At 36.3% G+C, this 16,311-nt stretch overlaps 1 protein-coding gene across 4 annotated transcripts; it reads right to left on the reverse strand.

Annotated features, from left to right (window-relative positions):
* Window positions 1-917: 917 nt before the first annotated feature.
* Window positions 918-16,303, reverse strand: SPATA22 (spermatogenesis associated 22). 4 transcript variants are annotated; one of them, XM_038548540.1, is made up of 10 exons: window positions 16,156-16,297; window positions 15,255-15,482; window positions 14,263-14,372; window positions 11,981-12,109; window positions 9,948-10,008; window positions 9,721-9,816; window positions 6,655-6,997; window positions 4,356-4,485; window positions 3,599-3,696; window positions 918-1,239 (listed from the first exon to the last, which is right to left on the reverse strand). In XM_038548540.1, exons 3-10 carry the CDS (start codon window positions 14,303-14,305, stop codon window positions 1,054-1,056), a joined length of 1,086 nt encoding a protein of 361 aa, XP_038404468.1. In that variant the 5' UTR covers window positions 14,306-14,372; window positions 15,255-15,482; window positions 16,156-16,297; the 3' UTR covers window positions 918-1,053. The 4 variants fall into 4 exon arrangements, with proteins under 4 accessions (XP_038404468.1, XP_038404466.1, XP_038404467.1 ...); XM_038548538.1 differs by lacking the exon at window positions 15,255-15,482 and having other exon boundaries at window positions 16,156-16,303; XM_038548539.1 differs by lacking the exon at window positions 15,255-15,482 and having other exon boundaries at window positions 14,263-14,689; window positions 16,156-16,300.
* Window positions 16,304-16,311: the final 8 nt, after the last annotated feature.

Below are 16,311 nucleotides of genomic sequence, written 5' to 3' on the forward strand. Positions count from 1 at the left end.
ATGTAAGAGAGTTTAGAACCCATGTGCCAACCCTTAAAAAACAAGTGGCAAGAGGTAAGGAATATATGCTTCCCATTTTCACTAAGATGGATGGTTCTATGATGCATTTCATCAAGCCTTATTCACTCCAGTAGTGGCTAGCTTAAAAAGCCGCTCCAGTTATCGGTTCTCCTTTCTTTGCTATTTACACTCCTTTGTCTCTTCCGGTGAGAAAAAAATTTCAAATAAACTACTAGCAAGTAAGACTTTGTCCGCATCTTGGGCAACCCAGTCTACAGCGAAAATAAGAACTCTAAACCAGCAGTCCAAAATTGTTTGGTGGGAAGCAAAAACGTTTTGAGTACATTACTTGGTCTTAGATGACAAGTCAGTCCTGCTACCACCCCTTGAATCCCAGACTCATGAATCATGGCTCTGGAAGAAATAGCACCATATGTAGGTTCTTGATTAAAAGTATATACCATATTCTATAGGTGTGTACACCAATCTTTCCGGATGTGATCTCCCAACTGGCATCACAACTGAATCTTTGGTGTAAGGCAGATGCATTTTAGAAGGACAGATATAAGGAAACAGAGAATTAAACGCAAATTATATACAAACGTGTATATAAATATATACATAAAATACATAGTACATAGGTTCACCAAATATTTGAAGTAATTAAATGACCAGCATAGACTGGCAACTCCAGTGTAATACTTAGTAGCAGTACTTGGCACCCTTGTCATACTCCTGACTTTAATGGGAATGTCTCTATATTTTTCCCATTAGGCTTAATGTTGGCTTTTGGGCTGATTCAAACACACTATTACATCATGTTAACTACCTATTCCCATTACTTTGAGCATTTTTATCTATAAATGGTTTAATTTTAGCAACTGTACCATTTTCATTTAAAAAAAACTCTTTCCACATTTAAAATGATTGAAATATTTTAATTCAATAAATGAAATACAAAAAACCTCAGTAGCTACAACCATGGAGATGATCATTTAAACAATAAGAGGAAAATGCTTTAAATTATACTATTTAAACTTCCTTCATCACTATTTAAATTTCATTCATTATATAGCACTTCATCTCAGCATCCACAATTTTAACAAATGCTTGGAAAGATTTTTGTTCAGAAACAGACGCTGGTCTGACAGAAACACATTTGAAAATATTCTTTTTCTGGTCATAGTTTCCAACACACCTATGAACTCGGCCTCTAATCAGTCTTGGAAGTTCGCGATCCTGTTTTTTAAAAAAATAAATATCAATGGAGTTATTTACTTCATCCGAATTTCCATTTTTTTAAACTAGTAATATGACCAATTAAATATGAATCACACCAAAATGCTGTAATTCCCTCACCTGATTTAGGGCCCCACCACTGATAAGACCATTACAGCTAGGCATATATGGGTGCCTTATCACAGAGGAAGGATCTTCCCTTGGGTAGAGCTTCTTACAAGCTAGTGGGCTGTTGTTTCTTAAAAGACTGAGTAACTCCCAATGTAATGGTACATGAATTATTCACTTTATTAGACTGCTTAGAGTTCAACTTCCAGTAGACAGCTGACCAAGTAGTTCAGACCAAGTCTGAACAGCTGGATGAAATATTTTAAAATCTTCTTCTAGATACTAGAGAGATATCAATGCAATGAGGGATTAGAGAGGCTCCAATCTAGGAAAGTACAGGAGTCCAAAATGGGACTTGACACTTAGGGATGTTTCCCCTTGAGGTTATCTGTCAAGGATAGTCAAGGCAACTGAGAGTATAAGAAACTGAGCAGACCTTTGACAGGCTCCTAGGACTGAGTAATAAATAATGGAATCAGAGGCTACCAAGGAAGAGAGATTCTAGTCACCACTCCCACCCTCATCCCTGGCTTAGGGGTTGGGACCCACAAGTGCTATGCCTTAATGGGATCAGTAAAATGGAAAAAGACCAGGCACCATCAAATCCTCTCAATCATGAATAAAAGTAAAGTATTCTGGAATTACTTTCCCCAAATGTCATAAAAATCACTAGTTATAAAAGGTAGTAGTGGTAATTGCTAAATTGCTAATTGTGTATGTTTATATACATGCTCTATGATGCAGTGATTTTACTCCTACATATATGCTCAACAGAAATGTGTGCATATGCACAAGAGACATATATAAGAATATTCACAGAACATTATTCATAACAGCAAAAAATCTGGAAACTCGAATGCTGCCAACAGTAGAATGAAAAGCTAAATTGCTTTACAATGGAATATTGTGAATGGAAATATAAATAAATGGACTATAGTTACATAAAACAACACTGATGAATCTAACAAACATTGTGTTGAGGGAAAGACATAAAAGATGTATCATATAATAGTATTTATATAAGATTCAAAACTAAATAGAATTAATTTGTGATACTAAGTCATGATAGTAGTTGCTTTCAGGTAGGAGACAGGACATAGTGAATGAGAGGAGACACAGGATGAATGGGGTGACAGCAATGTTCTATTTCTTAGCCTTGGGAATGTTCACTTTGGGATATTTTATAGGTACTTCTTAGAATTGTACAATTCTGATTTGTATACTTTTAGGCATATGCTATACTTCAATAAAAAAATTAAAACTTAATAGACTAGAGAAAAATAAGCATTAAAGGTATTATAGAAATTAATAATATAATTACTATTTCTTGATCATTTATTATGTGTCAGATGCTGTATATTCCTATGTTTTATTATCTAATCTCCAAAATAATCTTTTAAAGTAGGAATTAGTCTCTCCATTTTACAGATTAAAACAACTCAGGAAATTAGTAGCTTACTCAAGGCCGCAAAGCTAGTAAATGGTGGAGTAAAAATTGGAATACAAGTCTGATTTCAGAATTAAGGGCTTTTTCAAAATTAATACCAAACTCTTCTACAAGTATGTAAATCTTACAAAATCCCCAGCCTCCTTGGTCACCTGCAGACTTGTCACCAAGAGTCTTTCCTATAACCCAGCCCACTCCTCGCCTTCCTCCAATTTCAGAACCACTATCCCTGCACACTCTGGTGATTATAAACTACTTACAATTTCCTCTACAATCCATGCTTTCTCTCAACATCATGTCTTTGCATATGCCACCCTCTCACCTAAGAATGCATTCCTCCCACCTCTCTCCTCCCCCAACCAATTTTGGTTTCATTTAGTACTCTTTAAATACGTAAGATAAGATAGATTACATTCTTCGAAATCTTTCTCTGATCTGCCCATCCTTCCTATCTTTTATATTTATAGCACATGGTACATACCTTTACCATACCATTTATCATACCACAGTATAACAATTATGTAATTCTTTCTGAAATTATAATAAACTCTTTGAGAGGAAGAGCTATTTAGCACTTTTTATATTATATCCCACTTTGTATCCCTTACATCTAGCACAGTACCTGGCATATAGCAGATTATCTATATTAACTGAACAAATAAACTTTAAGGTAAGAACTGAAGCCAAACAAAATGTTGAAAGTACTACTAAATTGTTAACAGAATTTCTACTGCAATGGAATTACAGCCCACACTTGTATGTTTTGTTGGCACAGGCTTTGCAAGGAATATTTGACATACTTACTATTTCATAAAATACACAAGACAGAGTATTTTTCCCATCTCGCATAAGGAAATTCTTCGAATAATATGGACCAGGTGTAACGGCTGAATCGAGAACAGCTAAGCAAAATTAAAATGGGGGTAGGGAGAATCAGTGCTGGTAAAATGCAAATAAAATTTAACAGTGAAGAGTGATGTTTAAATAACTATTCCTACACCAAACTCTTCTAGTTTTATTTATACAATAATAAAGATAACATCTTTAGAGGGAACAATATTTCTGAAACTGTTTTATACTAAGGAAAACAATATTTCTGGCCCTCCCCAACTCAGGCATTAAGTCAGAGCCCTTCTAACAACCTTTCCAGTTTTAACATTATCAATTTGAAGACTACTACCATAAATAACCAAATAAATCTTAAGTCACACAAATCAATGACATATCCAGAGTGAAGAAAATCCTAATAAACCATAATCTCCTTTTGCAACTGTTATTTTTAAGATCCTCTAGGTACTGGAATGCGTGGGTGGCTCAGTTAAGCATCTGCCTTCACCTCAGGTCATGATCCCAGGGTCCTGGGACTGAGCCCCACATTGGGCTCCCTGCTCAGAGTGGAGTCCGCCTTCTCTCTTTCCTCCTCACTCGTGCTCTCTCTCACTATCTCTGTCTCTCTCTCAAATAAATAAATTAAAAAAAAGATTCCCCTAGGTATTCCAATAGACATTCAAAACTATTGTTCAAATAGTATTACTGAGGTTTTTTGAAGTACTATACCTACCCAATATTTCAAAAAGAAGTACAGTTTTCTGTGCATGTTCACGCCAGTACTTCATGCTTTCAATAACTGCAGATATAATTCTTAAAGAATTATCTTTTTCCTTAAGCTTTAACTGGTATAATGAGCTTCCCTTTTGAAAAATAAAAACAGCATTAGAAAAACTTCTCATTTTTTTCATCATACTCTTTAACTTTCCACGTAGAGATTCTAGGTCCTTGTGTATAAAATGTATAAAGTATGTTTCAAAAACTATTGAAAATTTTAGTACATCCTTTAGTACATTCTAAATTAAAGACATTAGCACTTTATAGGAAGAGAAACCAGGATATACTTGGAGAAAATCAAGAAGAGAATTGTTTGTGTGGACATTCACTCACTCATTTATTTATTGAATTTTTAAGAGAATTATTTATATGGACATTCATTCATTTATTAAATATTTTTAAAGCATTGTGTGCCAATCTTGTAATAAACTCAAGTAAGTAAAACATAGTTCCTTTCCCTAATGTGTCCACACCCTAAGAGGGGGCCAGAAACATTCACTCATTCATTCCAAAGGTACTTACTGGCATTTACTACGTGTCAAATGTGGGTAATGAGGAAATAGCACCGTACTTGAAACAGACAAGATATCTCATAGATTTTGCCCTCTAATGGAGGATTCAGAAAATAAATACATAATAGAATATCGGGAATTGATATATACTATGAATAAAAAAACAGGGTAAAAGGATAAAAAGAAACAGGAATTAATACTTTAAATAGGTTATTAAGTGAGGACTAAGGGAATAGCAAAGTTAAAGACCCTGAGATGGGAATGTGTTTGGCATTTTTAAAGATGAACTAAGAATACAGTATGTTAAGGTACTAACCTGCGGGGGTAGCACACTTCCTTTGTGAGGGTGGGGGCACATCAAACAACACTTGGTGGGACTTTTTCCAACTACAATTACCTTCCTTCCTCCTCCCCTTCCTAACCAAGACATGAATGCCTCCCATTGAGAGCTACTGCCATAATATGCAGCTGTTACTCAGGTAACTGTATCATATCATTCTTGTGTCCAAGGAAACATAAGGTTGAAAGCCACTATGATATATGCTGCATTAGTCAGGTTTCTAGCAAAAAAAAAATTTACTCCAAATGGCTTGTTGAAAAGACTTCTTATGGGTATATGGGCAGAACAAATACAGGGTATTTAAGCCCTCAAACCTAACAACAATAAGAGACTTCTGTCATTCCTAGGCTGAAAGGACAAGGGAAGAAAATAAAATCACATCTGTGAAAGCTGGACTCATGGAGGGGCTATATCATTTAGGAACAACTACTGCCTACAACATAACATTTAAAAAGGGAGAAAATGGGAAAACCCAACCTCCTCTCCACCCTCTGATTTCCTGCCAGTGACTCTCACTGGCTGACCCCTAACAAGAGCTAGCCTAGTGACCTCAGGATGATGCACTATGCAGGACAACTCATCTTTCCAGAGCACAGAGAAGACAGAGAGTAAAAAATCTATTGGACCAGGGGACAAGGAAAGAAGGTAGTGAACAACTAGCATACATAATATATAAAAGATATTTACAAAGAACAATTGAAGAAAGGAGTGGTGAGAGGAGGAAGTAAGACTGAAGTACAGGTATAGGGAAAAATATAAACCAAAGCAGAGTCATATTACAATGCATATCATGTTCAGAGAATCGTGAAGGGTCTGAAATGACTAGTCTATTAGAGAATTTGTAGATTATGGAATATGAAGCTGGAAAGATAAAATAAACTGTGGCCTGCAGTCCAAATCTAATCTGTTTTTGTAAACTTTTATTGGAACACAGCTAAGCCTATTCATTTATATATTGTCTATGGCTGCTTTCAAGCTACAATGGCAGAATTGAGTGTATAGCTAAGAAAGGCCATATGACCCATGAAGTAAAAAATATTTTCTATCTGACCCTTTATAAAAAGAGTATGCTAACCCCTGTTATATATAAAAAAAAAAAACTTAGACTGACATATGAAGAACTGGGAGAATTTCTGTAAGTAATGGATAAACTCTTATCATCTCCATAATCAGTCAACAGTGAAATTCAGAACCCGGTAGGACACTCTAAAGCAACTATGAAAAGGACCAGCCACTCACAACCTCTAAGGAAATATTCTGGAAACATTTATATACACCAATGAAACTAGATATTTGTCTTTATCATGAAATACATGCCATTACATTGATTTTAAATGCTCTTATCTTTGTTACCTAAATATTTCATATGTTTAAATGTAAATATTCCATATTTAAAAGTTTACCTGGAGAGTGCTTTTTTCTGGAATATCATCCAACATTTTCTTCTTAAACTGATTTTGTTGAAAGTTAGGCTTAACTGCCTGTAATGCACTGTTTTTGTCTAGACCTCCCATTGTAGAGCCAGGTATTTTTGAGGAATGTGCTTGTCTGAGTACTTCAGTTTCTCTTTGGTGAGATGAGTTAAGAGGTTCTGATACTCTTAACTGCTTCCCTTGTTGAGTTCCCCAACTCCTTGGACAAGAATTTATTCCATCATTTGCCACCAAGTTTGTTCTTTCGCACTGAGGCCTAACATCATTTCTATCCCAAGTTTTCCAGCTGGTCTTTTTGTTGCCATCTCTGAAGCTGTAATAGTTTGTTTTTAATATTAGATTTGTTTCTATATATTTTTATTTTAAAAAATTAATAGTGAAAAATTGTGGATTATAAAGTACTTTGTAACTACTGACTAGTTAGAAATTCCAAATACATTTTCACAACAACCCTACAATACATTATACTTCTCTTTTTGGGTGAGGAAACTGAGAGAAGGAAGTAACTTGCCTGATGTTATACAAGTTACTATCAATCTGGAACTCTGAGAATCCTAGTCTCCCAACTCAGAGCCCAATGCTAAAAAGTATATTTTTAAACTACATAAAAGCTTTAATACGACAGTGGTTGTCTCTGAGTGGTAGGAGTCTAAGGATATCTGCCTACTTCCTTATATGTTTATTTTAAAATTTTCTACAAAGTAAAATTTTAATAAGCTAAACTATGGCTTAAAGGTGATTTTAAGTCACAAGGAGACACTGGGTGTTATACTGTATGTCAACAAATTGAATTTAAATATTTTAAAAAATGAAAACAAAACAAATCATAAGGAGAATAAATATAGACAGTGTAGATAACATTTGATTAGAAATTTTGTACTTTTACTATATAGCTTTAAAGCCTGACTTATGAATCTGTTGCAACATTTTAGCAGCTACATTAATCTAAGTGAGTTACATTAGGTGATGAGAACATGAAGTTAATAAGGCCAAAATCAGAAGTATAATCTCTAAGCAGATTAGTTAAGAGTTCCACAGGGAGAAACTAGTCCAGGTCACAAATTCTTATTTCTGAATAATTTTCCTGAAAAATATCACCAGTATCACAAGGGGGCAAATAATACAACTCATCCCTTGTTAAAGAAAATAATCCAAAGAAAGGTCCAGGTTCCCTAGCTACCAGGCACAAGTCCAGACTGTATGGGGCCTGAAGCATGTAAAATGTGGCCTTCTTAATTAGGTGCAAAATTAGGTATGAAAATAATGAGAAAAGAAATCACAAATAATTTCAAACTTTTAAAAGTTGATGGATATCACAAACATCACAATATCCAGGAAAAATACTACTAGTATTTTTATTAATTAACTGCCTGATACACCTCTATAAAAATTCTTCCTACATTGATAACCTCTTCACATGACAATTTTATTTTCAATAGAAAGAACAGAAACCAAAATTTACCTTTCCTCTTTTATAGCTATGAAAATTACATTTCTTATCAGTTTAGTAAAGTTTCTTTCCGCTTTACAACTCATTGGTAAACAGCACATCTACAAGTTCCTCCACATTTTTGTCTAGGAGGTGGTCCTGGCGTGGGGACAAGTCCTGGAAGAACTACAGTCCTTTGTTCTTCCTGGGTGAGCACACAGAACATCTGGCTGTTTCAGCAGCCAATTCAGCTCAGCCAGGTCCTCAACATCCCAACCAGACCATGAAAGGTGCTTAAGTTGTAGTGGCTTCTGAGCAGGGCAGAATAGTGTTTCCCTTGGATCCTTCTCCTTGGATCTAGGCATCCAATGAGATCCCCCAAGAACAAACTCTTATTGGGGCTACATGGATATGAAGGTAAAGCACAGGTTCTAAACCTAAGCACAGAACGAATTAAAAGAGCTTCAGCAGATAACCAGCTGCCTAGTTGGGTTTTCTACTTTTAGAAAGTTGCTCCTGGATTTCTGTTGTTATATTCCAACTGTCTAGTAGATTATCTATTATTTCAAAGTGGAATATCTGATACTGTCTGTCCAGATTACAATCTGTTGCCTAACTCTCTAATGCCAGTCAAAAATGGATTTTCTTGTAGTACCTGCAGCTGAAACTGTGCCTCCAAGGACCATCTCAAATCACTGAATGGCCTAGTTAATAAGCCCTGGTCCTAAAGAAAGTAACTAATTGGTTCTGAGGAAATTAGCGTGATCAAAACTAATTTTAAAAAATACAAACTGTTTTGATGTATTTATTAACCATTAAAAGTTTCTCCCCTTTAAAAAATATGGTATCTCTAATAAAAGTGAAGATAATATTAACTTTACAGGATTGCTGTAAGGATTATTAAAATAACGTATCAAAAGCACTAAACAAGACTGAAACATGATATATATTTGATGTTGTTTTTCCAATATTTTGTTCGCAAAATTAGTTCCTTCAGTAGTTAGTAGTTACTCAATACTAAAATCCAACCTAACCAATAATCCATATCCTTTTCCTATCTATTTTTAATATTTAAGGATTAAACTTAGATCCTTATGGCAATGATCCAGAAGATGGTCCTCTTCATTTCCTGTGTACCTGCCATTGTTTATGCATATGCATTTTGATCATCTTTCTTTCTTATTCTGTTCTGTTTACCATGGAGCTGACTGTCTTACTAGGGTAAAATTGACTATTCTATTTGGTTGTCAATTTCTGAGTATATCCAACACTAAAAGACAATTATTCCTGACTCTTCACCTATTATCAATTATATTATTAATGATTCATAGCAGGGTGATAAATATTGGCAGAAATTTCATTATAATATGAAGAATTCTTTGGAAACATACTGACAAATTACCTATTTTTAAAGTTTTATATACCATTTTTAAAATTCTTTTATAAAAACATAGCTTATACTGCTATGGCTAGTTACTATTAAGTATAAAAACTTCCTAAATGTAATTTTGTCTGAGAAAGGAAGAAGAGAAGGAGGAGAGGGAATGAAGGAGATAAAAGGTGGGGAAGGAGAAAGTATCGAAAAAAGAAATCTTAAGTAAACTCACCTCCAATGACTTTTGCTTCTTTCAGTATTTGATTGAATAGACTTAGACACAGAATCTTGACTTCTCAGAGGATGAGAAACTGAATGTGGTATTACCCTTTCAAAGAAACATGTCTTATTAAATATTAATAGTTTGTTTCCAAACTAAGAAATGTAAAATATACACTGAAGAATAACATCAGTCAGTAACAGATACATAGAGTCACTGGTACATATTTTTCCACCTACCCTGTGTTCATTGTTTTCATTAAAGGAGGCAACTCTGGATTCACAGCTTCCCAGGCCCAATCTCAAAAGATACAAGTAACAAAGATAAAAAGTAAGATAGGTAGCCTTTTAAAAAAATAATTAATTCATACGTATTTAATTGGTGGGAAACTAAAAGTTTGAAGAAAAGGTCTTGAAAATATGGATGTGTTCAACAGTACTTTGTTGTGGAATCTGTCACAACCTACCTTATTAATTTTTATAGGTGTCTTTCTTCCCCATTGTATTTTAAGCAAAATTAATAGTTTGTATCTTTTCCACGATCAATTCTAGTGCAGTATCTTGTACTTTGTAGTATAAATTCATTGTAATCAATGTTTCTTAAATTTTTTTGACCCCAACCCACGGCAAAAAATAATTCATAAAAAAATACATCATAGCCCAGCACATATGCGCGCGCGTGCGTGTATACAAAGGAGTGATGTGTGATGCACTCTGTGTGTGATGCACTCTGTATTTTCTATTCTCTTCTATTTCTTTCTTTAAAGAAGCAGAGCCATATATTAGTAAGTTTTTTGAAGGCAGAGACCATATCTATTACAGACATAAATGTTTCCTGACCAGACTAATGGATCAAGATAAAACTTGAAAAACACTGATCTAGCCTTATCTCTTACCCAATGTAAGACTCTCATTACATCTCTGACAGATAGTAATCCTGCTCAGAACTTGGACAGTTCAGTACTTCAGGAGGATGAACATTTCCCTATTGAGTAGCTTCAAATGTTATTTTTCTAGGACAACATTCATGCTATTCACAAAAACATTTTAAATGTCAGAGAATTTTTTAGATGGCATAGGATAACTAGATAAATGCCCATTTATGCATATCCATGTGAATTTTTATGTTTTATCCATAAAAATGAAAATAATCTTTTATCCATAAAAATGAAAATAATATAAAATTCCTACTATGAATTCCTCAAATGTAGAAGAAAAGAAAAGAATCATAGCTTTACAAGCAGACTAAGGCCTATGGTTGCATGCTGGATGGAATTAACATATATATATCTCAAATATATATATATTTTATTAACATATATATCAAATACATATCAAATACGTATTTGTTAAGTATATATAAAAATATAACATATAATATATAGAGAGAGATTGATTTTAAAATTCTAGTTGCAAAAGATCCTATGAAAGATTTTTAAAGTATGTTCAAAAACCTATAAATGTATATAACCAGCATATATTAAGTATATTTCAGAAAGCCTGCCTGTCCATGCCTTGTTCTGAATAGAAATAAAAGGTCAGCAGATATTAAGACCTCTCAGCACCCACCACCACAGCTAATTGTTGCAGAGATGAGAGGCCTAATAATAAAGCTAAACTAGAATTTTAATGACCTTAACTGAACCAAAGCTATCTCTAGAATTTAATCAAAAGATATAGAAGGCAATCAACAGTGGACTCTGAGAACTAGAACTCAAAGGCTATGTTGACTCCCAGCAAGGACATGGGCTAGTTGAAGTTATAAGGAAGCCAACTCTATGAGAGAAATGAAGCAACAAATGAAGAAAGGCAAAAATGTTATCAGAAGAGAAAAAGGCCAAGCAGTAAAAATTTCAGGTTTCTATCCTTCCTAAGGTCTAAATTTTCTCTCATTTTTCCTGTGCTCACATGCACCCATATCCCAATTCCTGAGATAACCCGAGTGTCCCCATTCTTTATCACCACATGCCTAAGCCACAATATCCATATAACTTGGAAAAGAAAAAACAAATCTTTACAATGTGAGCTACAACTTCATTAGAACAAAGTCTCCAGATCTAAGATACTCCATTTAAATGCGCAGCCACCCTTGTAGACAAGGAAACTCAAACTACTGTACTGGAATGTTCAGAAAGAGCCAAGTAATCCCTATATTTGGATAGAGGAAAGAAGAAAAAAAATAAACTTTCTATTTCCATTATAATAAAATAAAAATGGTAATTTTCTACATTCCTAATTCTTATTTTCTGAAAATTTTCACCTTATTTTCTTACCTGGTGGTAGAGGAGGGAAATCATAACTGTCGGAAGCAGTACTGACACTTGGATCATTTGTAAGTGGATTGGAAGTTAATGGCTGTCTATTCCTCTTCTTCTGATTGAACAATGGTACAGGCAAACAGCCTAAATTCAATGTACCAATAAATTAGTACAAAATAGGCAAATAATCAGGTCTAGTTATAGGATAACTGAGTATAACAACTACTTTGTCTACTTCTATGTGTTATTTTATATTTATTACAGATTTATTTCTACATCTTTGAATTGGTCTTTACATTCTTTTTAAGGTCCCAAATAACCTCATTTGTCTCTGTAACAACTCCTTTCCTGTTCTACATTAACACTGGTTTAATTTCTCTTGTTTGGAAGTAATTCCCATTTCCTTCCTCACGCCTCAACCCTTTCCAAATCCACTTTTTGTTTTCCTTATTTTTCTTCTGCGCTTGCTTATTACCATGTCAACTGGAGGGGACCCTGCAAGTACAATAGAGGTGAAGGAGAACCAAACTCTAACCCATGCTTTCTTTCTTTTTTTTTTTTTTTTTAATTTTTTTTTAACCCATGCTTTCTAAAACACTAGGCACTCTTTGGACTATGAGAGCACACCCTTTAAGGCCATGGTTCTCCATCTTTAGTTTGACTAAGATTTACATGGAGTTGTGCTTAATATGCCAGTTCCTAGACCTCGCTCTCATATATTTTATTCAACAGATTTAGTTTAGAACCTAAAATTCTGGGCAACCCAGGTAGCTCAGCGGTTTAGTGCCGCCTTCAGCCCAGGGTGTGATTCTGGAGACCCGGGATCGAGTCCCACGTTGGGCTCCCTGCATGGAGCCTGCTTCTCCCTCTGCCTGTGTCTCTGCCTCTCTCTGTGTGTGTCTCTCATGAACAAAAAAACAAAACAAAACAAAAACAAAAAACAACAACAACAACAAAAAACCCTAAAACCGCAATTTTAGCATGCACTCCAGGTATCTGTAATGCATATTTTCTGTGGATCATTTTGAGAATGCTTCAAGTGGTAATACTCACTCCACATGAGCATAAATAAATATTACTTCCAGGCCCTCCAGATGGGAGGCCTGAGATCTCAGGTCAAGCAAAAGAAGGGATCTCAGACCAAAAAAAGGGGTCCGAATAGCTTGCGTGGTGCCTAGATAGGACCCAAGCTTCCTAAATCTCAGTTCAGAGATCTTGCCACTCAATCATACTCTAGTTGGTCCATCAACGTGTACTATGGGAAAATAAAGACTCTGTGATAACTGTCTGATAAAAAGGCTGGGAAAATTATGTGAGCTCTGAAATCAGACTGCCTGGGTTTGAATCACAACTTCAAACTATAAACTTGGGCAATTTCCTTAAGTCATTGTGCTAATATGACATAACAGAGAAGCAGGCTAATCTGGTGATTAAGAGCATGGATGCTAGAGCCAGATTCCCAGGTTCAAATGCTGGCCCTGCCACTTCATAATTTACTTATTTAACCTCCCTGTGCCTCAGTTTCTCATCCAGGAAACAGGGATGATAATAGTAATACCTATCTCAGAGGACTGATGTGAGGATTAAATAAATTAGTACATATAATTAAATGGATAGAATACAATACAGCCACCATAAATAATAGCTATTCCTGTCTTCACTGTGCATTATCATCAGTCCCCTGGTTCTCTTCATTCTACTAACTAATAAATTGGGTAAGCAGAAATGGCAGGGTAAGTTGTTAGGGAGACAGAAATGCTTCTGGAAATATTTTAAATAAGTCGCAAATACAAATAGAAATAAATCTATTTCTTTGTTTTCAGCTTAAAAGTGAAAAACAACTCAAGTACATAGGGTTTCTAGAAAGAATACTAGGGTAAACCCAGGAATAGTTCATTTTACTCCCACCTCTATCACTACAGGTTTTGTCTAAGTTATTTTAGTTCTTTGGACCTCTAAAGTAAAGAGGCTAGACTGTATGTTCAAACTTTTTAAAAGGTTCCTTCCAAAATGTTCCATCTATAAACTACACAAGGTTTACATGGTATATAAAAATATAGAGGGATCCCTGGGTGGCGCAGCGTTTGGCGCCTGCCTTTGGCCCAGGGCGCGATCCTGGAGACCCGGGATCGAATCCCACATCAGGCTCCCGGTGCATGGAGCCTGCTTCTCCCTCGGCCTATGTCTCTCCCTCTCTCTCTTTCTCTCTCTGTGACTATCATAAATAAAAATTTTTAAAAAATATATAGAAAAACTAAAATAAAAATGTAATAAATATTATTGAATAAAATGAATACCTGCTGTACTTCGAGTTGAACTTTCACTTGGGTTTCTCTTCATTTTCTTCAATACCAAAATCTGAAACTTTTCTTTAGCAATCCAAATTTACAAATGAAGCTGACAAAACCTTCAAAGAAAGAAATTTGTAACTCCTATGGTATCAACAAAAAATCAAGTTCCCAGCCTAGTAATTCACCGAAATTATGATTTAACACTCTGGTGTTATGCTATATGTTGGCAAATTGAACTCCAATTACAAAAAAAAATTTTTATCTTGACGAAGTCCCAATAGTTCATTTTTGCTTTTGTTTCTTTTGCCTTCGTGGATGTATCTTGCAAGAAGTTACTGTGGCCGAGTTCAAAAAGGGTGTTGCCTGTGTTCTTCTCTAGGATTTTGATGGAATCTTGTCTCACATTTAGATCTTTCATCCATTTTGAGTTTATCTTTGTGTGAAAGGGAATATAAGGGAAGGGAGAAGAAATGTATGGGAAATATCAGAAAGGGAGTCAGAACGTAAAGACTGCTAACTCTGGGAAACGAACTAGGGGTGGTAGAAGGGGAGGAGGGCGGGGGGTGGGAGTGAATGGGTGACGGGCACTGGGGGTTATCCTGTATGTTAGTAAATTGAACACCAATAAAAAATAAATTAAAAAAACAAAAACAAAAAAAAAATTTAAAAAAAAACACCACTCTGGTTTCAAATCTAATAAGGGAAATACTTTACAGAATCTTTTGCTTCCTGAAATAAGAACTTACCATCTATTTCTCCAACTTTGTTAGGAATGGATTAGGACTGGGGTGGCTAAAACCTGGCTTCCTAAACATATGCGGATTCTCACACAGTCTACATCATGTATCTCAGGACCAAGCACCCACAATGAGACAGTTCTGAACCAGAATTACAAAGAAGGGAATGGACTACAATACGGGCAAAGCAGTGTGCTTACAAGGCTGGGGAGGAAACATAAAACAGCTGAACTAGCCCTGTGAGAACACGCTCTATCTCACCTTAGAACACTGGGCAGGTCACCTCCTTTGGCCATTAATTTGAGATCCCTGTATTATACAGCACCAAAGACAAAGGCCTCAATACCCAGAATAATTGTAACGGCGAGTTTCTGCTGTCTTTATAACTTCAACATGTGAACACAAGTTTTCTTCTACAACAAAATTCGTTGTGGTTTTTTTTTCCATGTTTAGCCTCCTAACATATTTCAATCCCAATCCAACAAACACCTACCACATGAAAAGGCAAAATACGAACCTCGATGAGTTATTTCTGCTCCTACATTCACTATCCAAGGAGGAAAACGGGCATGAACACAATTTAGGAACAACGTAAATCACACTGAGGTAAACATTAATTTCCAGACGTCACTTATAGAAATAAAACTTGGGAAACCCCAAGAGGCAGCGGCTGCCTCTGCTTTGTTTTCACATCTTGGGCTTGAAGCCGGATACAGATCCAGGCCTTTAGGAAATATTCTTGAAGTCATTCTGGGGAGCAAGGCAGGTTCTGGCTTTCTTTTCTGGGCACAGAAATATCAAGCGAACTCACACTCCGCACCAGAGAGGGGCTCGCAAGGGCTCTTAGGCTTCTGAGTACCACACGAACATCAACAACGGGCGACGCCCTCCCCCACCATGGGCTCTGGGTCCCCGAGATGCCCGAGCCCAGCTTCTGACTGGGCCCCAACGGCAGGAATGCGGTCGGCAGCGGCGACGTGCAAGAAGTCTGTTCGACGTCTACACGCGGCTACAACGCGCACACACCCCACCCAAAGACCTCAGCCGGAGTCCGGGGGCGCCTACTGTGGCGCCTCCTGGGCCGTCCAGTCAGGGCTGTGTTCTCTTCCAACGACCTGTCCCTGACCCAGGGGCTGGGGCAGTTTGGGAACTAGGGACAAACCTGCCTTCCCCTTCTGGGCCCTCCGGCCAACAGGACCCGCAGCCTCAACCTGCAGGTTTCTACGCCTCCAATAACCGTTGCTCGGTCGCGAACACACTCCAGTCAGCTACCGGCCGGCGTCCCGGCCTCCGAAAAAGCGCGAGAAGTGGAGCTTTG

Source organism: Canis lupus, chromosome 9, assembly GCF_011100685.1.
Source record: "Canis lupus familiaris isolate Mischka breed German Shepherd chromosome 9, alternate assembly UU_Cfam_GSD_1.0, whole genome shotgun sequence".
Taxonomy (NCBI): domain Eukaryota; kingdom Metazoa; phylum Chordata; class Mammalia; order Carnivora; family Canidae; genus Canis; species Canis lupus.